The 27,176-nt window shown below is 39.7% G+C and overlaps 1 protein-coding gene across 1 annotated transcript; it reads left to right on the forward strand.

Annotated features, from left to right (window-relative positions):
• On the forward strand, window positions 1-26,585 carry LOC137255594 (GATOR2 complex protein WDR24-like). The gene is made up of 17 exons (XM_067793032.1): window positions 1-130; window positions 1,762-1,869; window positions 2,265-2,387; window positions 3,805-3,882; window positions 4,323-4,429; window positions 5,667-5,792; window positions 6,204-6,335; window positions 10,808-11,012; window positions 12,612-12,788; window positions 13,429-13,532; window positions 14,238-14,354; window positions 15,130-15,241; window positions 16,371-16,645; window positions 18,007-18,261; window positions 19,171-19,273; window positions 20,835-21,027; window positions 22,378-26,585. The coding sequence occupies exons 1-17, from the start codon at window positions 97-99 to the stop codon at window positions 22,511-22,513; spliced, it is 2,385 nt and encodes a 794-aa protein (XP_067649133.1). The 5' UTR covers window positions 1-96; the 3' UTR covers window positions 22,514-26,585.
• Window positions 26,586-27,176: the final 591 nt, after the last annotated feature.

Genomic DNA, 27,176 nt, shown 5'->3' on the forward strand with positions numbered 1-27,176 from the left:
TTCAATTTGCATTCCGTGACAATATTTATGTCATACAAATTAAGATGTTTGAGATATTTACCTACAGAAGGAGGAAGTTAAGATGTAACAAGGACAATGAACACTGTTACACGAACAGCTCATGATAAAGGTGAGACTATTTCGGAGGTAAACATACTGTGTTGGAAAATCAGATGTATATAACAAAATTATGATAGCTCTAAACTTGATTTAAATTGAATGCGTAGAGTGAAGTTTTAAATTAAAAATTTAGACCTATTATAATTTTGTTGAATACCTCTGATTTTCCAACAAGGTACTTTTATCTTCATTTACCATAACTGTGTTGTTTGATTTAAGAACATTACATACTGTGTTGGAAAATCAGAGGTATATTATGTGGTTGTATACCACTAAATGACTTTGATTAACCAATCACATTCCAGTATTTACTGAAGTCATGATAGATTATTGATTAAAACTTGAGGTGAAACAGTATACGGCAGTGTTAGTAGATCTGCAGTATTTTTCCACTGCTTAACCATACCAAAATGCTATCCAAATATTCAGTATTTTCGGGTTTTTGTGTTGTCATTATATAAACCTTTTTAAACTTTTTCAGAAATGTCTTGGAATTAAATCATTTTGTCAAAATCTATGCATTTCTTTTCTACATTATGGTCATACCTTAAATACCAAACTGAAACGGACCAAATCAAAGGCCTTGTACAGCAATACTTACCGTAGGGCGTACTGTTTCACACCTCATTGAAACTGAAGGTAGATGCCAGGGATAGAATTATTACCACACACGTTTCTGTGGTATCATCTTCAGGTGGTGAATTGTTGCTCAGAACCATTTGTTAAAATGTATTGCTCGGCCAGTATAAGAAACAGATAGTTATAAATGTAGGTTTTCCAAGATGGTTTACGTTTTGTGTATAGTGGAGCTGTCTAAACTTGTTGGGACTGAAGAAATAATATGGATTGTAGAGGTGACATGGTCCAGTTTTCTCACTCTCATATACTTTGTTGTATCACATGATTCTCTCAAGTACTGCACACAGTGATGATAAAAGGCAAAGGTTTTAGCTCTCATTCATTCATTCATTCATTCATTCATTCATTCATTCATTCATTCATTCATTCATTCATTCATTATTTTATTTGTTTGTTTGTTTGTTTGTTTACGTTCACATCGTGACATATACATCTTTAAAATCCAGACAGTTTGGTTTGTTCAATCTCATGGCAGATTCGAGAGTGAGTGAAGTCATTAATTACATATACCCATACTAGGGCTGTCACAAATACACTATGTGGCGAATATGATATGTATCACAAATATTGGGTAACAAATACAAATAGTTATGCACGAATATAATACTATAGTTAAGTGACTGGTGCACAATATGGAACCTCGATGTTGACTGCTAGTTTGTTGTAGTACGAACTGTTGATCACTGGATTACCTGTCCAGAGTCGATTATTTGCAGACCTCTGCCATATAGCTGGAATATTGCTGAGAGCAGCATAATACTACACTCACTCACTCACTCACTCACTCACTCACTCACTCACTCACTCACTCACTCACTCACTCACTCACTCACTCACTCACTCACTCACTCACTCAAGCCTACTGATTAACTGAATCATCAGCCTATCCATGAGCCTGCTGACAACCCTACTGACACGCCTAAACACAAGCCTATTCATTCTCTCCTAAATTTGATGTGTGCTTTGATATACGGACATAGCAAAGTCTATATTATGTTACAGTGTCCCAAAATGTGGGTGGTCGGAGTATGGTGTTTGACTGTGAAGGTCCTGTCAATGCCATCACAACTAACAAAGATTCCACCCTCGTAGTGGCAGCGGGGAGAACAGGTAGGAACGTCAGCTGTGGCTTGCATCAGCAGCATGGGTGAAACAATGTGTCAGAACTTTTGGTCAGAGTATCTGTTCGGTTATGGACTCATGAAGATCCACGTTAGAATTGGTTCTCAGCAACCCATACTTGCAAGTTTAGGACTTCAATGAATAAACTATGTGCCAAATATGATATATGTATCACCAATATTGGGTAACAAATATACAAATAATTATTCATGAATACAATATTGTAGTAAAATGATTGACGTACAATATGGAACACCCATGTTGACAGTGTTAATTTGTTAGTTAGGTTTCTTCAGCTTGAACACAATGATGTACATAACAGAAAATTTTGTTCAAATTTTCTCATGATGTTTTCATCTGATCTTGCAATGTCCTGTTTTCAGTGTTCCGGATATTATCTATAGAAGATGGCCATTTCGAAGAACGTTTGAACCTCAGAGTAGGGAAGGCTAAGAACTCCAACCTCAACTACTCAGCCGCTGATGTTGCATGGAATCACCAAGAAGGTCAGATACACTGTCACTGCAGAAGTTCAACAAAGAAGGGCTTTCGCCAGTTATGAAATGGGAAGAGAGATATGTAGGACAACATTTTGCTATGCCTCTAAGATGAGAATTTATGCCACCTACATGAGGATTGAACAATAGCAGTTTCCTGAAAAACTGGAAATAAAAATTGAGCAACCTGTCAGATGGTATATAATGAAATATGTACCTTGCTATGGTTTCACTAAATTCATTATTAGTGTGTGTTTCTGGGTACATTACTTTTTTTACTTTCATTTTTTGTCATGGGCGTCAACCGGACATAAAGGATGAAAATTTCCTGTTACTTTGATGATATGCTACTAGAGGTGTGACAATACAGAAAATTCACGATACGATACGTATTACGACATCTTGAAACGATAAGACAAGGTTCGATTCACACCATGACATGCTATCTTTAGTTATTTACTTTGAAAACATGTATTTTGATATCAAGTAACAGTGTAAATTTTGACATAACCATCGATTTCTAATGAGAACTAACAATTTTAAGGTCAACGATCACGATATGTATATAAGTATCACGATATGAAAAAATGTATCGATATATTTATCATCCATTAAAGGATCATGATTATCGATACTACGATATATCGTCACAACTCTATATGCTACTGTATGATATTGTAAGTGAGTGAGTCACTTTAGTTTTACGCTGCACTCAGCAATGTTCCAGCTATATGGCGGCAGTCATATACATGATATTGGGTATGCATGTGTGTGGAGCAAGTTTGTACCAAGGTATAAAGCCAGGTGGACATTCAAGATGGTAACTGGCATATTTAGACTTCAGGCTAACCAAAAATTAGAATGCTCAGCCAGAATGACAACACTTGAGTAAATGCCCACAAACTCAATAAGACTTCTCATGCACTATATACATGATGTATATTGCACTATTTATATGATGTGTATCGCACTGTTTATATGATGTGTATTGCACTGTTTATATGATGTGTATTGCACTATTTATATGATGTGTATTGCACTATTTATATGATGTTTATTGCACTGTTTGTATGATGTATATTGCACTATTTATATAATATTCAAAACAATTAGGGTATATTGGATTTACAAGTTTGATAAAATGCAAATGATGAAGCCAAGGAGGACACAGATGATGAAGAGAAATTAAGTTATGGGAAAATGTGATTATTTATTCCATTCCTTTGAAAATATTTCATCTGTATGTATGTATAACCTTTTCTCATATGCATTGGCATTGGCTAGTGTTAAGCCCACAAAATGGAATATCCCCTACATTTTCAAATGGTATATATGATGTATGTTGTGCTATTCGTAAGAAGTATATTGCACTATTTATATCATGTTTATTGCATATTGCATGTAAATGATCTTTTCTTTTTTTCAGAAAACATCCTTGCCTCGGCAGCAACAAATGGGTCGGTTGTCATCTGGGATTTGAATAGACCTTCTCGTTTAAAACAAGGCAAGACATATATGATTTCTTCTTTTAATATCTGAAACATTTCCATTAAGGAAATATTTTCTCACCATATTCATCCTCTGGCTCCTGAACCCCATTTTATAAAAGTTTGCGAAGATGCCTTTAAGATTCATTCGGTCAGTGACCCCATTATTTGGAGGTTGCTGCGATATGTCAGTTGTATATTTTACTGATGTATTTGTATGTGTATATATGTGTGACACACATATAGGTGACACACATCTGACTAATATATATGGTTCTAGTGCTGGTTATTGCTCACAACATGCAGATAGACAACTGGAGCTGAGTAACCTATTAATTATCAATTGCCATTGTAAATCCCACTTGAAAACTCACACAATCAGATTACTATTGTGATGATATTGGAAACTGGAATATTGCAGAGTGTGGCATAAAACTAAACTCACTCACTGTTACAGAACATGTTTTTGCGGATCACAAGCGTTCTGTGAACAGGGTTAATTTTCACAGCGGGGAACACCAGCTTCTCATCAGTGGGTCTCAAGATGGCAATGTCATCCTCTTCGTAAGTAGTAATTGTTTTAGATTTACACAAATGATCCATCTTCTTTACTGCACCACTAACACAACTAGACCCATTGTCTATGGCATCGCAATTTGATGCTATATCGCCCTGGCATACAGGGAAATGATGGTAGCCTAGTGGTTAAAGTATTTGCTTCTCACACTCAAGACTCAGTTCAGTTCCCCACATGGGTACAACATGTCAGTCACATTATTTTCCTTATCCTGACTCATGCTTATTATCCTTGCCTTCTCCCTCTCTGCAAATGATAGTGGAACACTTGAAATCCCCCTTTTGAAGAGGACATGCAGTCACACTCACCCACACGTAGCTTCTCTTTATCCGGCCATGCTTGTCACTGTCTCCTCCATCGCCCTAGTGAACAGTTGTGGAGGCACCTGGATTCCCTATACAATATATATCCTTTATTATTTCAATCATTTTTCCCCATCTTGACTCATGCTTATTCAAGTTTTTGCATGTTGGATCTCACTTTAGATTTTCGTGTTGGGCAAGTGAAAGTGACAAGCATGGCTGGTCATGTGACCAGAAAGGGCACCAAAGCATTAAAGGAGTGATTGTACGTCCTCTTTAAAAGAGGGAACTTTAAGGGATTTCAAGTGTTCCACCATAATTCACGTAGAGTCCTGAGAAAAGCGTAATATGCATGAGTCAGGATAAGTATAAAATGTCAGTTTTATTCAGAAAATTACATTTTGGTGTCCTATTCCCTGATATTGCTGGAATATTGTAAAAAGTGGCATAAAACCGTACTCACTCACTCACACAATATAGAGGAATAGGGGATATATCAGGAATAGGGCTACATTGGCACATAAATGCCCTCACAGTGCCTGCAGTATTTCATGTTTTGAGAAGTGTGATCATGATAACGCTTGTAGTGAGGGGCAATGGGATTAACTAGTGGTTAAAGTATTCACTAATGACGCTGAAGACACGGGTTTGATTCCTCATATGGGTGCAACACATGAAGTCTATTTCTTGTGTCCCAGCCATGATATTGCTGGAATATTGCACACTCACTCTTCTTGAGCATCTTAAGACAGTTGTGAGCACATTGCCTTTGAAGTTTTTTCTCTTGTGATAGAACCTGCCTATGTCATTATTTAATAATACTGAACAATATAGCTTATTCATTTCATGTTTTGCATATATGTTTGGGGAATATGACTTGTCAGGAAATTGCATTAAGGCTGTGTAATGATTTTGTCAACAGGACGTGAGGAAGAAATCAGTTAGTTCTAGGTTCGTGGCAAAAGGATCAGAGAGTGTACGAGATGTCCAGTTCTGTCCAAACAGCTACTTCACATTTGGCGCTACCTATGACAACGGCAACGTCCAGGTGAGGAGGGCTCCTGTGTTATCCATAGTACATTTTGCATGTAAATAACTGGCAAATAAATATACATATGTTTTTCCAGTATTTGAATATGTGACAGAAGTGGCTGGATATGTGTATTGCATGTATTTTTCCTCTGGGCAATTAGAATTAGTAGCAACAACAGTCATTCAGCCATGACCAAGGTGGTCCAAAAGTCTACAGCCTCGTAAATGCTGTCAGGATTTCCACCTTGTTGGTTTGAATCCTATATTTCCTTAGGTTATGTTTCTTGGTCTCCTGACAGTATCTCATGGTTCACTTTGCTAGATCAAACAGAATTCACATACTGGACAGGTGACTTAAGCTACAGATTGTAGCTTATGTGTGGGTTGAGCTTTGTATTGGTTGACTTTTTCCCTCTCCTACCTTTAGATTTGGGATATGCGTCGTCCTGACCGGTATGAAAGTGTGTTCACAGCTCACTCTGGACCAGTGTTTTCCCATGACTGGCATCCTGAGGACAAGAACTGGATGGCAACAGCGGGACGAGATAAACTCATTCGGGTGAGTGGAGAAAAGGAGATTTGTCTTTATTGTAGCTGATGCAAGTGAATCCCTGAGTACTTGATTGAGTGGGTGAATTTAGATTTCTCCTTATTTATACTCATACGTTATTGCTTATCTCCCTTTTCTTCTGAGGTGTCATAGAAACCTCTGTCTCTTATTTCCTAGTGAACAGTCTGAAAATCACTCACCCTCAACTGGGCCTCTTTCATTTCCATGCCAGCATCCCACGTGATTCAAGATGTAGCTCAGAAATTTCATTTAACAGAAGCTGTTATCCCTTAAAAGAGACATGTGAAAACATGATGAATAAATGGATTCACAATGTATCATTTTGGTCTTTCTGTGACAAGATTGGGATACAACAGAGAAAGAAGTTTTGGAATAAAAGATATACAGTGGAAACTGTCTAAACCGGCACTCATTGGGACAGAACAGACAATGTGCTGGATTGTAGAGCTGATGATAAGTGTACAAACCACAGACGGGACTGAGATTTTATTCCAGTGTTTACAACTTGCCAGATTGGACAGATGCTGGTTTTGACAGCTTATACTGTAACATACAAAAGCATCAAGCCAGACACAAACATGTATTATTTTTCCTTATCCTGACTCATGCTTATTTTTCTTATCTCTTCCCATTATGCAAAGATACTGGAACATTTGAAATCCCATGGAGTTCCCTTCTAATTGAAGCAATACAATACACTCACCCATCAGGGACCTCCCTTTCCCGCCTTTACAGTCACATGACCAGCCATGCTTGTCTCTCCTCCATCACCCAAAGAGGACGTTTGGAGGCACTTTGCAAGATTTATTGTATCAATTTGCATTTGCATTATATTTATATACTGTTCAAAGGCATGCTAAGGACAAACAACATGGGCCCTCGCTAGCCATATCTAAATCAGTCAATTCTGCTAACTGTACATAGTTAACAGCTGTCATTCAGAATTTTAGTGATCAGCCAGAGGTACCCCGGGGGCATGGTCGAGATACCAGTGAAACATCGTGTAAATCACAGAAGAGGGCATTGTCAGAATCGGAATGATCTCAACCTAAGAAGTTGAAGTCATCATCGTCTACATCCTCGATATCTCCAGGGTATACGTTCCGAAAAGTCTCCACTATATCCTGGATGCATCTACAGCTCAGCCTGATAAATTTATTATCTCCCTTGGCTTGCTTTTTATCCAATCAGGTGCCTACGCTGGGAATTTGAGCAAACCAATCACAACTCACCTCTGCTTTTTAATTTCTCTAACCGAATGAACTTGGCAAACAAACCCTGCGTAGGTTCTCTAAAAGTATTAGATGGATTTCTTGCATATGTTTTAAAAAAGGTTTCGGACCTATAAAGTTGCATGTATGATTTCCCCAAATTGTGAGTCGCACGGCGAGCAAGCCTTTGCAGTTGCAACTGCTACCTTTGTTGACACTGGCAAATTCGGTTATAACGGCGACCACTCTGATTGGCTACTGTGAGAAAGTGGAGTCACCAAAGGGAGGTAATAAAATTACCGGTCCGACTCGTAGATGCGTCCAGGGTATAGTGGAGACTTTTCGGAATGTAGACCCTGGAGATATCGAGGATGCATCGTCTAAGACTAAGTCTTAACTACTAGACTGCACTGAAACTACTCTCCATGGCTTCTACGAAGTCCTTCAGCAATGAGATAGTCCCTCCTGATGAACGTCACTTCTATGACGAACCTCCACTACTACTTCCTGAGGTACAGATCGTCAGTTCTCATGATCAACGATCAACATCTAGTAGGCCTTCATCAGCTACTTCCATAACTGCATTGCATCATTCAGAGAGTCTACAGTTTATACAGACATCTACAACGTCTACACTCTACACGTCAGATGCTTCTGCAAATCAACCACTGCTGCTTGAAGTTCCTGGACACTGGCCTCTCCATGCAACACAGCTCATATGATGAACCTGATGGATCGCTGTTTTGAAGAGGGACAGAAATGCCAATCAGCAGCTGCAACTGCAGTCACCCTTCGTGACGGTTCACTGACTGCATTAGGTCCATGGGATGAAGAAGATGGCATCATATGCACGCTCTCATACACAGAAACCATCGCCATCAACTGTATCTTCATGTCACAGTATGGATCATGCTCATTCCATCGACTCACTTAATGCTCACACTCATGGCTCTCGTTACAGCCGCAAGCGTTGTCTGTGTAGATCCCCAGTTTGTCACTGTTGTTGTCTTCTTTGGATAGAGATTCTCGCAGGCGTTCCAGGGATACATATAATCAGGAGGACTATGCACTTGTGGAAGGACAGAGATAGACATCGTCGATCTCCATCACCAGACTCAGAGATCACATCGTGGATCACTAACGGACTGGACTAGACCTCTCCATCGAAGGATTTCAGTGAAGCTCACACCTATAAGATGAGTAATGAGGACATCAGCACTTTGATGTTTCTGCCTATTGCGCCGATATCTACCATCCTGGAAACTTTGTCTACAGCCTTTCAGACGGCAACTGAGCATCAGCAACAACACATTCCGGCCATCAGCATTCGTTGATTCCCATTGTATCACATGGAGCCCTATATAAAAGGACCTGAAGTAGACAAGTCACATAAGCTCATCAATGAGACTCGCAACAGATCCTATAATGTGGAGGATAAGCAATTGGCTCAGCTGCATACAACCTCGCGGTTCTACCAGAAGTCATCGGCAAGATAAAACAGATGAGGCTGATACTGATTTTGGTCGCACCTTATTGGCCAGTGAGAGATTGATTCCCAGTATCCATCAAGGAATTAGGATAACCAACACTGCAACTATCAGAGTGGAAGAACCTACTTGTCCATCTGCACACCAAGCAGGCACATGGCAATCCAACATTGTCCAAACTTCACGTGAGGATCATATCAAGGTCTGCTTAAAACGTCGACGATATTCTACTATAGCATCAAAGGCAATCGCCCTATCTCAACGTAGATCTAGCTGCACCTTATAAGACGATAAGTGGATATGGTTTGAAACCTATGCCAGAAAGAAACGTTTCACTTCAATGAAGGCCACACATCCTCAAGTAGTGGACTACTTATGTCATCTACGACTGAAAGGTTCTACACTCTTGACATCCTTGGCAGCACTCAGCTCTGTTCTCACCATAAAATCAGGGATCAAGCTGGCTTAAGTACCTGACCTACTCACCTTACTACAATAATTCAAGCAGGAAGACCATCAATGCAGGTTTAATGCTCCAGCTTGGGATCTGAATGCATTGTCTACAGTCCTCGGGCACAGGACTTGTCAGACCGTTGAAAATATATCTCCAATGTAATAAGACAAGGAGACAATGTTTCAAGACCAGTTATCTACTGAGACACCTACGGAAGTATCCCGCTATACTATCTCAGTGTGGGTGAGTGCCATTATACTGATGGTCTACAAAGCAGCAGGACTCAAACCTCCGTGAGCTTCCAATCAGCATGAAGTAAGAGCCTTGGCATTGACGCTCGCTCTATGTGGAAATTGCTAGCTAACAACTATAATGGAGGGCTACTTTTGGACATCAAATACAGAGTTTGTCAACTGCTACCTACAGGACATCACAATGGAAAACGTCATTGGCATTCACCAATTTCGGCCATTGTTTGTCACACAACAAGTAACGGTTCCACTCACCCTTTTATCACGTGACTTGTTGAGAGCAACATGCTCTGCGGAGTATGATGATTGAGAGGCCATGCACACATCTTGAACAGGCTAGCATGAGTGATTATGACCCTGTACTCGTAATGAAAATGCTTGTACATAAGAAGGGTCGCGGCCTGTCTTCATTGCAATCTTGACCATACGGTTGCACTAGACACTAGCTGGAAGCTAGATGATCTATATATTGTCATGTTCCAGTCAACAAATGTTTCAAGAGAAGACAAGTTCCACTGGATGTGATTCCCCATTCACACAGATGAATATTGGAAGAACAACCCCAACTATCGACGTTACAGTTCCTGAAGGGGAAAGTACTGGACGTACTTATCGGTATATAGCAGTCAGCAGAATCCATCGTGGCCTGACCCACCACTTACCTTCTGTAAGCATAATAAGCATGATTCAGGATAAGAAAAAATAGGTCATTTTCTGAATAAAATTGATAGTTTTTACTTATCCTGAGTCATGGCCCCAAGCCCTCCCAGTGGCACCCCATAGGCACGCTGTAATTCTCGTGACTGGCTTATGAGATTTGGAGAGAGTGGCAAGCATGGCTGCTCACGTGGCGGTATTGGCGGGAAAAAGAGGCTCCCAGTGGGTGAGTGTATTGTACATCCACTTTAATTAGAAGGGAACTTCAAGGCATTTCAGATGTTGTGCTGTCTTTGCATAGAGGGGGAAGATAAGCAGAATAAGCATGGGTCAGAAGAAGTATAAAGTATCAATTTTATTCAGAAAATTTCATGTACTGTTTTCTGTTTGTTGACTGCAGGTATGGGATATTTCACGGACGCCAGCCAAGCTGATGTTTAACATACAGACAATTGCGTCAGTTGCCCGTGTGAAGTGGCGTCCACAACGGCGCTATCACCTCGCCAGCTGCTCCTTACTCATCGACCATGATGTGAACATATGGAACCTCCACAGACCGTACATACCCTTTGCTTCCTTTGATGAGCATAAGGACGTCACTACAGGTAAACCATTAACCATCCTTGAAGAATTGCAGTTTCATAATAGTGGAGAGAACTGTTGTCCGATTTGCAGAATTACCACAGAATACAATAATAATATCGTAAACATTCCCTCTGGATTATGGTCGCCAGTTTCCTGTGCTATCACAGAGACATACAGAAATGAAAGAGGAAGAAGTTCTGTTAAAAATGATTATATCATAGTTAGCCCTAGTGGTATGCCTAAAGAGTTATACAGTTATCTCCCCTAGCTGTGACTTTACAGCATTGTTCTTCCCAAGCAGTCAAATTCTTTTTGGTATAAATTACTGCAGAGTACAATTTTTTCAGTGCCCTTGTACAGCTGAATATGCAGGCTCGGTTATGATCAGAATCCTGCATCTGTTCTCAGCCTTGGATCACTGCTTGGACTCCACTGACTGATGAAACTGATGAGACAATGAAATTGTCTGTTGCCTGAATACCTTCTTCTGTCATAGCCACATTCCCCATCAGTTTTGATATGTTCCCTGCTACTGCATATAAAGCATTGTATGTGCTGGTATACTGATCTTGGTGCTGTTTACTCTGACCCCAATTTCTCGAAACAAACTTAAGCCTGAGTTTATGTTCGAATATATACTCAAATTTGAGAAAATACATTTCCCAGAATGTACTGAAATTGATAATAAACTCAAAAATAGTAGACAGTTTGAGTTTTGTGAATGTATTGCTTAAGTTGTTTGGGGCATTTTCTGTATTAAAAATGCATTTGAGTTAAAAATAAATCAGTGTCAAATTGTCAAACTGAGTTTCTTTCGAGAAATCGGAGCCTGGTATTGTATATCATGGAGCAACAATCTTTGTACTGTATACTCAGCTATTTTAGATCTTATGTGTTGTTCAGACAATCTCATTTCCTGTACCCACATATTGTTTGACATACGGACAATCTGTTTCGTGTTCCCAGTTATTAAGTGACATACAGACAATTTCTGTTTCGTGTATTCACATATTGTTTGACTGGCAGGTTTTGTTTCATACCCCCAGGCATTATGTGACATGATGTTTGACATACAGATAATCTCTGTTCCTAGGCATTATGTGACATACGTAAATCTCTGTTTCATGTAACCAATTATTGTTTGGTATACAAACAAGCTCTGTTTTGTATTTGTATTGTATTGCTGTTTTGTATTTCCAAGGTATTGTGTGATACACAGGCAATCTGTTTCATGTAACCAGGAATTGTGTGACTTACAGACAATCTCTTTTTCATGTTCCTAGACATTGTGTGATGTACAGTCAATTTCTCTTTCATGTAGCCAGGTGTTTTGTGGCATACAAACAATCTCTGTTTCATGTTTTCAAGAATTGGGTGACATATAGACAATTTCTGATTCATGTTTCCAGGAATTGGGTGACATACAGATAATTTTTGTTTTATGCTGCCAGGTATTGTGTGACATACAGATAATTTTTGTTTTATGTTGCCAGGTATTGTGTGACATACAGATAATTTCTGTTTCATGTTGCCAGGTATTGTGTGACATACAGACTATTTTGGTTTTATGCTGCCAGGTATTGTGTGACATACAGATAATTTCTGTTTCATGTTGCCAGGTATTGTGTGGCGTGATGACAACCACTTCTTCCTGAGCTGCAGTAAAGACGGTCTTGTTATACAGCACATGTTCAAAGACGCCAAGCGGCCGGCAGACAATGTGGTTCCTTCTGGGATAGACATCAACATTACCGGGGAGATCTCACATGCTTACTATGACAAACCAGATTCCAGTGGTGAGATGATTCTGCCCAGAGGGATTTATGTAGAACTCAGGACAAAACAGCGTGTGTTTCAAACATTGGGTTCTTGGCACATTGAGATGAATCTATTATGGTTTTAGCAGGCTGCCACATACACAATTTGAAAAAAAATTAAGCACCTCTATTCACTCCCTCTCTTTCTGTCTCAAGGCAATAAGGTAGCCTAGTGATGTAAGCACTTGCTCGTCATGTGGAAGACGGGGTGTTGGGACAGTCTAGTGGGTAAAGCGTTACTTGTCGTGCCGAACAACGGGGTTCGATTACCCAAATGCCAAAAATTTGTGAAGCCCATTTTCTGGTGTCCCACGCCATGATATTGCTGGAATATTGCTAAAAGCAGCGTGAAACTAAACTCACTCACTCATGTCAAAGACATGGGTTCGATTCATCATATGGGACCAGAGGGTGAAGCCCATTTCTGGTGTGCCTGTTGTGAATTTGTTAAAATGTTGCTAAAAGTTACGTAAAACTTAACTTACTCTCTCACGCTTTCTCTCTCTAAATATCTGAATCTCTCTCTGCCTCTGCCAAAGTGCTTTCCCTGGTTATTCCAGTATATATGTACACTCATCAAGTACCCATGTATTTTAGTCTTTCTTCATTGCTTCACCAGCCAAGTCCGGACAGACCACACGTTTGTTCTTCCGCAAACAACCCGACCGTAGTGAGCAATTCACACAGATCAGCAGTCACATGTACGTCTTCTCTTCTGAAGAAGTGAGTGCGCAATGGCATCATTTGTTATCCCACAACATTTTAAGCATTGTCAAATATTAAATTATATTTTATCAGTAGTCTGAAATGATATTTTTCATGTCAAGTTTGCTTGTTAGATCATTCTTCATAATAGGATTATTCTGTTATGAAATTGGCAAAAATATGTTGGGATTCAAATATGGGGATTCAGTTGTAACATATGTTATAGTGGAAGTCGCAGTGGTTGAGTGGATTACACTTTAGACTTTGTGTGCTTGACCCTGAGGGTTTTGGCTCGAATCCTGGATGGGACTCAACCTCAAAAGTACTAGAATCTGTACTTTACTAAAAAAGTGTAATATGATATATGTTATATTTCACCACTTTTCAAATGGCATTGTGTATTCAAAGAGATTCAAATGCAGTGTTAACTCCAGGAGGGATCCAATACTGTTTGGAGTATATCAGAGAACAGATTGCAGCAAACGCACCTTTTTCTTCAGAATGTCGTGTTGCTACACTTGTTTCTTTAGTTAGATGGAAGGTGGGGTGGTCCCGTGGTTACAGCGTTAGCTCATCATGCAAACGATCCAGGTTTGATTCTCAGGGGCACAATGTGTGAAGCCCATTTCTGGCGTCCCCCCGCTTTGATGTTGCTTGAATGTTGGAAAAAGTGGAATAAAACTAAACTCAAACAATCTCCAGTTGGATCTATTTCTGTTCTAGAGTCTATCCATGAGGTGGTTTGTCCAGGCAGCCCTGGGGTATCGTGTGACCGGAGGGTCGGTCACAGAACTCTGTGAATGGAATATGAAGGTGGCCAGGTCAATTGGTCTCAGCAGCGTGAGTCTCCTTCCTTCCTTCCTACCCAACCGCCCACCTACCTACCTAACTACCTACCTACCATGCTTCCACCCATCCATCTACATCTCTCTGTTTCCTCCTGTGTGTGTGTCCATCTCTCTCTTTCTGTTTCTGTGTATCTATGTTTGTGACTGATTGTCTGTCCATTGCCACACCTGTATTTACTAAAACCAACACTATTTCATAAACTGAGAATTCTGTTTACTCATGTAAACAACAGCAGCTGAGCATACAATGTTTAATATGACTGACAAGCAAATAATCACTGGCCTGTTAGCCCATGGTTTGTGAAAAGCCAGTCGAACCAAAAGGTCTGTGCTTAACTGGTTTGTTAATTTGCATGGGGTCATTTTGTAAATATATCACTCTCTCCAATTGGTAAGTTATAACACACTTTTAAATCCTGTAAGATTATGGCTTCAAAACAATGTTCATCATATACTCATAGAAATGAATAAGGGAGCACTTAAAGGTACAAGTGTTCCTTTATATATTTTCAGAATTTCACATACACTGCAATGCATGCCTTGTGAAGAAACCTGGAATATATAAGGGAACACTTGTACTTTCATGTGTTCTCTTATTTGTTCCCTTGAGTATATCAGCGGCTTGATGATGAAACCCGTGTCCACATTCAAATTTCGGACTTTCAGGCTTAGCAATAACTGGAAACTATTTTGCGCACTGTTTAATGGTATATATCAGCAATGAAAATCATGGACTGTCCATATGCATAATCATTTGTCTTCAACAGGTGGCCCAGATTTGGGGGTTGTTGAAGATGATGTTTGGGCCGGCCACACAGACCCTTACACATGTCTCAAAGCTGGTCCAGAGCTCTGGTGATAAGCAGGATGCAGAAAAAGGTTTGTCCCTCAGAAGATGCAGATTAGAAATGATCTTCAGCAACGCATGCCTCTCGTGTGAGGGAACTAACAGAATCGGGTCAGCAAGCCTGACTTCGTTAATGCAGGTCATCTTGTCACAATGGCACTGTCGTCCATTGTTTTATGTTTTTAGACATAAAGATTTTCAGAAAACTGTATTGTACAGAAAGAGGACACTTCCCAGACATCAATAAATGATGAATATGTCCTTTGAGTTAAAAAACATCCATGTGAATATTTTACACTGTTATATCCCTTGGTTAATCTCTTGACCATGGGGATCAGTACTGCAGTTGTCTCATCACTTTTTATATGCATCAGCAAGTGATAAATGTGTCATTAAATTTTACAAGCATCAACAAAAAATGATCTGAAACTTGTCCCAAATATTGAAAATGGTGAACATGTGCTGTCGATATTCTCAACTTTTTTTTATCCCCTGCAACACCAAAGTTGCAAGGGATATAGAAACGAGAACACATGTTTGCCATATTTACCATGATCCCTAGATGTACATTTTTGGGGTTACACCAGTGTGTGAATTTTATTTTTTTGTGGGTTCCATGACTACAAGTTTGGCATCAACTGAAATTGGTGGTTGTGCTATTTTCCGGAGCAGAACTTTGAAACCGTTCTCTATTTCTTCACCAAACTTCGCACATAGATAGGTCTGGTGTTATAGTGGTGCCTTTTTGTAGGTTTGCATTTTTTTAAAATATTTTTTGTGTTTCCATGGCAGCAAGTTCGACCTTGACTGAATTTGGTAGTAGCATTCTTTTCTGGAACAGAACTTAAAAACTCACAGTACTCTACTTCCACTCTGCCATATGCACACCAAAATATTGACATGCTGTAATCATAATTTGTAGACATATTCATGAAGAGTATTTTGGGTTACAGGGATACTTTTAACTTAGTCTTCTTGTTGACAGTTGTGTTTCCATGACCACAGGTTCAGGGTTGGTTTCAAATGCCTGGCTTTCCAGTTGACCTTGTGGAATCTTTCCAATATATTTGGCTGGTAGGGATATTTGCCATTCATTTGGTAAGCATGCATGCATGCAGGAAGAGCCTGGTTATTAATGAGTCATTTGTTTTCCCTCTCAAGGTACATTGAAGCAGATTGGTGCAAGTAAACCCTTGGCCAAAAGCAGCAGTGAAATGATTGGAAATAAAGATTCCGATATAGAAAAGACAGCAACAGAGATGACATCCGGCAACAGCGATGATTCCTCAGACTCTGAGAGTTCTGAACCACGTGAAATGACAGACATAGCCAGTGGACTGGCGAGCAAACATACTGGGGATTTCTTCTTTGGGGATGGAGAACAAGATGTTCTGGGATTCAGCATCGACTACGTGTCTCGCCTTGAGAAACCAGAGGTGTGTTTTTTTGTTTATGTCTTTGTGACTTTCTTTCTGCCTCCAGGTTGGTTAGCTTAATGGATTAAGTATTAGCTTGCCATGCCAAGGCCTGTGCTCTATTCCCCACATGAACCGTGAAGGTCCCGGGGTACCGTAGACATTAGCAAACCATTCTTGCCATCAAAGGCGACTATACTTGTCGTAAGAGGAGACTAATGGGATCAAGTGGTCTTGCTTGCCAACTTGGTTGACACGTCATCAGTTCCCAATTGTCCCAATTGTTGATGCACATGCTGTTGATCACTGGATTGTCTGGTCCAGAAACGACTATTTACAGACCACCGCCATATATTTGGTATATTGCTGAGTGCAACGTAAAACTAAACTCACTCACTCACTATTCCCCACATGGGTACAATGTGTGAGACCCATCTCTGATGGGCCAGGCACTCATTTAGCAATTTTTTAGTAATCCACTTATCGATATCATTAGCATAAATTTACATGGTAGGGATGACCTGCATCAACAAAGACAGTGACTTGTCACCCCTTTCAACAAGGATGGGTTGCTGAAGACAAATTTACAGTGGTCATCTGCATCAAGACATGTGATTGGTGCTTTTATCTTCTGTATTGTTGTAACAATGTCACCATGGTTAGCGAGTGAGTGAGTGAGTTTAGTTTTACGCCACACTCGGCAATGTTCCAGCTATATGGCAGCGGTCGGTAAATAATCAAGTCTGGACCAGACAATCCAGTGATTAACAACATGAGCATCGATCTGCGCATTAGGGAACCAGTGACACGTGTCAACCAAGTCAGTGAGCCGGACCACCCGATCCCATTTATGGCAAGCATGGGTTGCTGAAGACCTTTTCTACCCGAACCTTCACAGGTTGCTGACCACAGAAAACAGGACAGATAGCTTAACACAAACTTGGTTGGGATACAACTGATGGTGGTTCTGTACTCCTTGTTTTCAATAAGTTTAACCCTGTGAAAATCAGAATTGATCTGCAGCAATCCTTTCATGCCATAAGAGACAACTAGCGCTGTTCAGGCTCACCTTGTGGACCCAAATTGCATAGATCAATGCCCATGCTGTTGATCACTGGATTGTCTCACCCAGACTCAGTTATTTACTGACCTCAACTATGTAGCTGGAATTTGCTGGATGTGGTGTTAAGCAACAAACAAAACAAAAATCCAACAGGACAAAAAGATTTAAAGGGGTTTGCTTTTCGGAATTGTGTACTCAAGTTTGTTGGCTTCTTGAATAAGATCCTAGCCTTATTTTGTCATACATGGTTGACATATCCAGATATTACTGAAATACTAGAAAACAAAAAAAAGAAACTTTTCTTACACTCAATTTGCAGAAAGACTGGACTCTTCCTAATGAGGCATTTCAACCACGTCATGAGATCTCAGATCGTACAACCCCTCCAGAACAGATGGAGAGCAGACATGACAGTTTGATCAGCTCAGGGAATGCGACAGATATTATCACACGTACTGTGCCTTCAGAGTCAGAGGAGCAAGATTTCCTTCTGGCTGTGTCAAAAATTCCAAATATGTCCTCACTGAATGTGAAGAACTGTGTAGCACAGCTTCTCAGAGACTTTGCAGAACAGGTTAGTCAAAGGATTGTATGTCAGTAGTAGGTCAGGGGTCAGCTGTCACTATTGGGTCAAGGTCAAGTGACACTATTGGGTCAGGGGTCAACTGCCACTATCAGTCATCTTTCATGAATGATCAGGGGTCAATAATAACAATCAAATGTCAAATGGGTCAAATGTCACTCATAGGCCACTGAGAAATTGTTGTTGGGTCAGGGGTCAACTATGAGGTGAAGGTCAACTGTCACTGTCTAGATATTGTTAACTGTTAATAACAGATCGAGCTGTAAATGTTTCAGGATACACTAGAGATAAATAAGTGACAAAATGAAATGACAAAATATTTCTGGAAAACTCTAAGTACAGTAAGACTCGATCTTCAAGCACTGTTACTTGATCAATGCCAAGGCCAAGTTCTAATCATACCAGCAGAGGTTTATTTTCCCTTGTGTTCTTTTCTCTGGAGAACACTTGCCATCTGTAAACAAAATACCAAGGCCATTTTCAAGTGTGCTACTGCTGTCCTTATGATGAAGTTGTTTTAGCGTTAACTTCTTCCGAAAGAAGTGTATTGTCACTTGGAAAGACCTTGTCATGTTCTAGCAGATATTCAATATGATCTTGTCAATACTGATCACTTCATTGGTCACTAGTGATATTGTGATAAGTCAATATTCATTCAGTCTTTTGACTAAACCTTTTCAGTTCATTTGCTTCTATTGTTAGGTCAAAATTGATATGTTTTCTTTCTTCATATGACATAGATGGACCAACGGAATTCAGAGAGTTTTGAACGAGGTGTAACAGTCTTAGATGAGGCTGAAATATAATTAGCATTGTCCATATCGCTGATGTTTTTTCATTCATTGTGTAGCTGATTGTAGAAACAATATTTGTTATAATCCATGCACAAATTATCTTCAGGGTGATGTACAGACTCCAGTGTCTGTTCTTCTGGTTCTGGGAGACAGAGTGAGATCCGTCATAGAGGAACAAACCCAGGAAAACTGGTTCTTTTGTTACATAGGTGAGCTCCCATTGTTACGTTGCTGACTTATCATTGTTACAAAGGTGAGTTCCCATTGTTACGTTGCTGACTTATCATTGTTACAAAGGTGAGTTCCCATTGTTACGTTGCTGACTTATCATTGTTACAAAGGTGAGTTCCTATTGTTACGTTGCTGACTTATCATTGTTACAAAGGTGAGTTTGACTCCTGCACTCAGAAGATCTGGGTTAGAATGTATTTTCAGGAACCTATGTTTCTTATGGGAGACAGCTAAAGGAATCGGGTTTTCAGGTTTGCTGACTTGTGAAAACTATGTGAGTAGATTCATGCTCATGATCGAATCACTGTATTGTCTGGTCCAGAATCATTTATTTACAGTCAACCGTCGGAAAGTTGGAAAATTGCTGATTGTTGTGTTAAACAACAAACAAACCAACAAAACATCAGTTCACTGACTTGGATGTTTGTGTGACATCACACGCCAGCATGTGAGACATAGAACAGTACATTGCCTCAAAAATGTGTACAAATGCATCTAGTATGGTGAGAATACAATAAAAGCATAAAAGTTCATTTTTTAACTTAGCCAGTCTCATGTTATACACTTGTTCTTTCAACCTTGTAGTGGAAACCACCTAGAACACAGGTTCCAGCCTCTTATAACACATCACCCAAACACAACCCTTTTTCATCTACATGTAGGAGCGGTGAGGTTGCCTAGTGGTTAAGTGCTTTCTCATCACTTCAAAGACATGGGATTGATTCCTCACATGGGTACAATGTGTGAAACCCATTTCTTGTGTCCCCTGCTGTGATATTGCTGGAATATTTTTTAAAGTGGCATAAAACTAAACTCATTCATCTGTAAGTAGTCACCGGAAGTCCATGCAAACTGCCAAGTGTATGTATAATTTGTGCACAAATATCCAGTTCATAAGAAATGTAAGGTACTTTTTGTATGACAACTTCTTCCTTATATTAAGATGCAGTTTTTTGGTATAGACTCATATACCGTTGTCAAGACAGAGTGAAGCAATATAGCACAGAACAGAGAGACTTTCATAAAGTTTCCTACCTTCCTTATTATTCAACTCCTCTAATACCATTCTAACAGATCACAAAATTTGTAGGTAGAATAAGAAAAGCCAGATTTATGAATGTCACCTTCTTTATTGTGAGTGACGCGACCTTTCAGTACGTATGGTTGCTCCTTCATCTTGCTCCTTCCCTATTGTGAGTGACACGAGGTTTCAGAGCGTATGCTTGCTCCCTCATCTTGCTCCTTAATTGTGAGTGACACAATGTTTCAGAGCATATGCTTGCTCCTTCATCTTGCACCTTCTCCATGAAAGAGCAAGCATACACTCCTAAAGATTGTGTTTTTCCTGATAAAGAAGTTGACGTCCAAATCTTGCTTTTTATATGCATTTCTCTTTTAAATTCTCTTGAAATATTATTGTTAGAAGGTTTTAATTGAATTTTAATTAAGAAAAAATTGATAATGAACTAGGAAACCCAGATGACTTCAGTCTACTACTGAATGAAAACTATATGTGTCTTCCTCATATTCTTTTTGCAGAAATGCTTGGCAGATATAAACTGTGGTCGAAAGCAAATGAAATCATTAAACTAAGCCACATACCCCAAGTGAAGTATTTAAACCAAGAGTCCACAGCTATCAACAATCTTTGTGCCAAGTGTAACCGCCCTCTCCAGCAGAACCGATGGCTCTGTGAGAGATGCAGACTCGCCACCAACCTCTGTAGTGTATGGTGAGTTATAACCACATTAGTTTCACAAGATTTTACATACTGAACCCCTGCCATGTCTGGCTGTGTATCAAATCAGGTTTTAATAAAATTGAAAGTCATGAAGTGGTTAAGATGTGAAATGTTTCATCCCATGGCCACTATTGATTGATTGCATGTCTACCAGGTGAGGAAACAACCCACTGCCGGACGCCCCACTTTAGTCATTTTTTATTGGGCAATCAGATATGTATATCACACTGTACCAGTGTCTGGTTGACTTCTCAATGTTAATGATGTTGTTTGTTTAAAAAATGAACACTAAAATCAGCAGGTATAGTGGAAAAATTATCAGGGCAAGTAATTTTACGTGTGTCACAGTACAGGAGTACACCAGCAAATTTATTTCCTCCCCTGCTGCAGTTAGTAGATTTGGGACCTTTAATCAGGAGTCATTATTTTCAGATATAACAGTGACAAAACCCACTTAAATAGAGGACCAGCTGTCAAGTTGATTCTAAACTGTGAAATATCTCAATGCAATGAAGACTTTTAGTGTCTCATAAGGTTAACACCTTGACCAGTGGTTCTGCTTTTCTTTAGCGCAGAATGCGTTTGTGCATGTTCCAGCTTTTGTTCGTGGAACTGCCCAGTGGTTAAAATATTTGTTTATCAGGCCAGAGGCTCAGTTTCGATTCCACACATGGGTACAAATGTGGTCGGACAGAAGCCCCACAGACAAAAGCCCCTGGGATGAAAATACCTTTGGACGAAAGCCCCATAGCTAACAAAACATATGAGACAGAAGCCCCACATTATTTTTTGTCAAGGTGATCTGAGGACGAGGTTAGGCTTGAGGAGGAGGTTGGTCTTGAGACATTAGGGGTCTTCTCATCATGTATAAGAACAACCAAGTCAAACACACTGTAAAATTAGGGAAAGATGCAACAAGGGAAATATGATGTTACAAATATCATTGTCAGATTTGATCAGGCAAGTAGTGCTGCTCAGGAAATATATGTTCAAATGCTGTGTTGATTTTTTTGTATTAGGATAGAAATAAATTTTGTTAAATCGGAATTAAATATATTAAATACGTTATCTGTGGCTTTTGTCCAAGGGGCTTTTGTGTGAAGCCCATTTCTGGTGTTCCTCACCACAACATTGCTGGAACATTGCTGGAACATTGCTAAAAGCTGTGTAATACCATACTCACTCAGTCATGTACAAGCTGTAGGATGATAAAAATAAACATATCTGTTTATGCTTAACAGTTCCATGGTGATATTTTCGGTGAATCATTTACGACAGTAAACTCACCATACATTTACTTCAGGTTTCAGGAACTTCCTGTATGCATGTTGTTTGTTGCAGTCACCATCCAGTGAAAGGCCTGTTTGCCTGGTGCCAGGGTTGCTGTCATGGGGGTCACCTTCAGCACATGAGGGAGTGGCTGGAGACAAGCAAGTACTGCCCTACAGGCTGTGGCCACAGGTGTGAATACTCCTGACAGGAATTACCAGTATTACACCAACAAGCTGTGGTCAGAGTGTGAATATACCTGAGACAATAAGCAAGTACAGCCCCACAGGCTGTGGCCACAGATGTAAATACACCTGACACTACAATCAAGTACTGCCCCACAGGCTATGGCCAGAGGTGTTAATACTCCTTACACTATAATCAAGTACTGCCCCACAGACTGTGGCAGTAGGTGTGGATACTTCTGACAGGAACTACCTGTATTACACCAACAAGCTGTGGTCAAACTGTGAATACACCTGACATTATACATGTAATTAAGTACTGTCCCACAGGCTGTGGCAGCAGGTGTGAATACTCAGAGGAAAAGGCAAGTATTGTCCATCTTACTGTGACCACTGCTTGAATATACCTGACACTTTCAGTAAGTACTGCGCCACAGGCTGTAGACACAGATGTGACTACTCCTGCTAGGAATAGCAACTACTGCTCCACAGACTGACCTGACACTAAAATCAAGTACTGCCTCGCAGGCTGTGGCTACAGGTGTGATTTCACCTGACATTATAATGAAGTACTCCCCATCACAGGCTGTGGCCACAGGTGTGAATACACTTGACAGGAATAATAGATTCTACTCCACTGGGTGTGACCACAGTGTATATATACTGGAACAACAATTACTATATGCCTTTCTTAAGACATAGGCATGAATATTTGTGACAGGAACAGCAGGGACTGGCCTAAAGGCTCTAGGCACAGGTATGAGTACTTTTGACACAAAATTTCATTACTTCCCTCTCAGGAATATGTCAGGATCTCCTGACAGCAGGAATATCATGCACATTTGTGATAGAACACTCTGAGGCAATCCTGACAGGAACCATGAGAATCTTTCATGCCAGAAGTGTGGTGATGATTGTGATAGAAATCTGAACAATAGAACATCATCAAGCATCCTCATGACACGATTGCCCAGGTCAACCCTGACCAGAGAGTAAGATGCGGACGTCTATGCCAGTAGAATGCCTTCACGACTCCCTTACATCAGTCTTGACAAATGGCACTTGGTTCCAACCATGGACGTGGCTTAAAGCATTGTTGATCTCAGTCTTACCTCACAGCAGACCTATATCTGTCATTTTAAGTTCATTTGGGGTCCCACAGATGTAACTGTCCTCGATGGGGCAATGGGGTACCAGGGGTAGCCTAATGGCAAAAGCATTCACTCATCATGTCAGAGACACTTGTTCAATTCCCCACAGTTCAGTTTGTGAAGTCTGTTTCTGGTGTCCCCGGCTGTGATATTGCTTGAATATTGGTAGAAGTGGCGTGAAACTCACTCACTCACTTCCTCTGTCCTACTTGGCAGAGAGATTAGCTTTGTGACCACAGGATGGGTTAAAATGTCCTGATCTGTATCTATGCTGATTTTGTCTGTAATTGAGGATCTGACTGTCTCCGGTGTTTATACAGATCAAAACAATGATGTCCAACAAAGGCAGAAATTCTCAAACTTGGTAATAATTTCCTAGTTCCAGTGAAAGCAAATTGTAAAACTGGTTACATGCTTGGAAGGTATTTGAGACTAAAACTAGCATTAGAGCTGCTCACTAGTAACTAAACAGTATAATTCTAGAGTAATTCTCATTTTTTGTTTTTGTCAGAAGGAAACTTTTAATAGAAATAATGTTGTTTTATGGTATCATACATCAGAATTGACACCTAAACCTACAGAGGTATTCAGTTGATCTTTGTTTTTGAATTTAAAGTATTTTATTCCTATTATGTGAAGGAAAATATATGTTTTAAATCTCATCTGTGCTCACATGAAACAGACAGATGCCATTTATCCACTGCATCCTTACTGTACTCAAATAATTTTGGGGGCTGTGGGGTAGCCTAGTGGGTAAAGCCTTCACTCATCATGCTGAAGACTTGGGTTTGATTCCCCACAAGGGTACAATGTGTGAAGCCCATTCCTGGTGTCCCCATGCCATGATTTTGCTGACATGTTGCCAGAAGTGGCATAAAAATAAACTCAATCTCTCTGAGAATTCTTGATTTCAAATTTACTTGGATTTCATGTAGAATATGCTTTTGTGAAGAAATTTTATTCATATGTGACTGAAAACTTAATTATTGAAAATAATTATTGCTTCATATTGTCATGACCACATTTATCAAGTGTATAACCAGAAATATATATGTTTCATCTCACCTGGATATTTGATGTTTTTTAACAAGGGGATATCAGAGTTTCGGTTATGCAAATTGCATGAGGAAGTTTTGTTTTTAAGCAAGATGCTTCTTGTCACAAAACGCTAATGTTTGTCCTCCTATTTTAATGCAAGGGTCAGCAAGTGTGACACAGAGTTGTAGTTCTTGGGCATGTGTAATCTTTCTGTGATTTGCTCAAAGACTTTCAATCATGGTCTTGAGGAAATGTACCTTGGCTGCAATGCTGAAACTACAGTTATCTCTGTGTATGAGACTGTGTGACGCTCATGGTTTATAATTAAAAACTGATCCTTCTTCTTGGTATTTTATTTCTTATATGATATATGCTACTCAACAAAGTTACTGAACATAACTGTATCTAAAGGCATAATGTCACACATTTTGGTAAATATCTTGGCCTGTATTATATATTGGGGTATATGCACTCACTTCAGTTCCTTGTTGATGCAGTGCAAGACTTATTATTCCTTATGTTTTGTCTGAAATTGATAATTTAAACTTTAAAGCAAACAGGTTTCAAACAGATAACTCTTGCCTTAAATGGAATGGAAACTGTTGCTCTGTACATAGAAAACTGACGTTTTTTGCCAAACTGGCCTCAATCACAAGTTGTCCATAGGATATTCATGAAGAGTGTTCCAAGGGACATAACTCTGATGTTCATTTGAAACAGTGTTCGGTCAGTAGAGGTTGCAAGAGTCAATTTAATGCAATGTTGTCGGGGATTAGAGAATAAATTCCCTCGGGGCTGAAAGTGTTATTGAGAGAGATGCATTATCTACTTTACTGTTGCAGTTAATCTTTGGGGTATTCATTGGAGTGGAACACGTATATGCTTCACAGTCTTTCTTTTTGTCTTCTGATTAAATATTTACATTTTCAAAAATTTGAAATTGAAGTTGAAGTCGGCTCAATGCTGTTTATCATATTCTTTCCGTCAACCAGAGCTGGTGTTGTGTTGTCATTCTAGATATACATTGTATTACCTCTTTACATCAAGAACAATGCTCTTACCATCTCTCCCAAAAATTATATACTGGGCTAAATATGTTAAGGGTATTTGTAAATTTTGAAATTATGAATAATGATGTATTTATTCATGGACACACTGATAAGATATCAGTCATAAAAATGCCAACATCCCTAACATATTTTGTCCAGTATATATTTGTGACCCAGTTTTCAAAGGTGCTTCAACTTGCTGTGCAGAGTTCTCTCTCTTTGCCACACCAGGATGACCTAATGTGGGCTTGAATCCTAGGTGTGGTTTTCACGGTGTATCTGTACCGTTTATGTAATCATGGTTTTCCCAAGAACCATAAAGGTCTGTGACTTGTTTCTCTTGTAGCATCTTCGTATAAGTTGTTTCATGAGCTGTGGGGTAGCTTAGTGATTAAAGCATTCACCAAAGGAGCCGAGTTTGATTACCCACATCCCATGCCTAATACCGAGGCGGATGCAGTTTTTTTAGAAGGTTGGGGTGCACACTTCAATTTCAGTTTCAATGGTCATTTAATAAACTTTCCTAAGAAGGAAGGGAGAGGAGAGGAGAGCAATCCGATATTGCGGGAATATTGCTAAAGGTGGCCTAAAACTAAATTCACTCCCTCACAGGAGTTGTATGTTGTTGTATCCAGACGTGTGTATACTTGTTTAAAGCCCTAGATGGAGAGTTGGGTTCATGTTCTTTTCAAGCCAAACTCTGTGCAATTTAGTATGAATGCCAGTGTCTGTCTGTTGATCTGTTCATGTGTATATATCTGTATACATGTAGAAATGTATATCATGTCAAAGGAATGTGTGATGCTTGTACCATATGTATGGTACTCTGAATACTGAGGAATAAATCTGTCCTTATATCTGCCTTCTCGTGTTACTTCCCTAAATATCCAGGGTAGATTTGGCCTTCAGTAATCATGCTTGCCCGAAACGGTGACTAACGGGATCGTGTTGTCAGACTCGCTGACTTGGTTGACATGTAGTCAGTTCCCAATTGCACAGATCGATGCTCATGCTGTTGATCACTGGATTGTCTGGTCCAGACTCCATTACTTAAATACCACCGCCATATAGATGGAATATTGCTGAGTGCGGCGTAAAACTAAACTCACTCACTATTCTCCACATGGGTACAACGTGTGAGGTCCATCTCTGATTACTTGCCACAGTAGACTAACATTTAGTCTCTGAACTTATTTCATGGGAAAAAAAAACAACATAAAAATTAATCATGAAATATAATAGAAAGGAGCCAAGAACCCGTATTCATTTTCAGGGGAATGGTTGTGTAGCCTAGTGTTTAAAACATCCCCTCATCATCCCAAAGGTGATTGCCCACATGGGTGCAATTTGTGAAACCCATTCCTGGTGTCCCCTACTCTCATATTGCCTGAATGGTGGTAAAAGTGGTGTAAAACTCTGCTGAATTATTCGTCAGTTTCATGAACTGG

The sequence above is a fragment of the Haliotis asinina genome, chromosome 11 (genome assembly GCF_037392515.1).
Source record: "Haliotis asinina isolate JCU_RB_2024 chromosome 11, JCU_Hal_asi_v2, whole genome shotgun sequence".
Lineage (NCBI taxonomy): Eukaryota > Metazoa > Mollusca > Gastropoda > Lepetellida > Haliotidae > Haliotis > Haliotis asinina.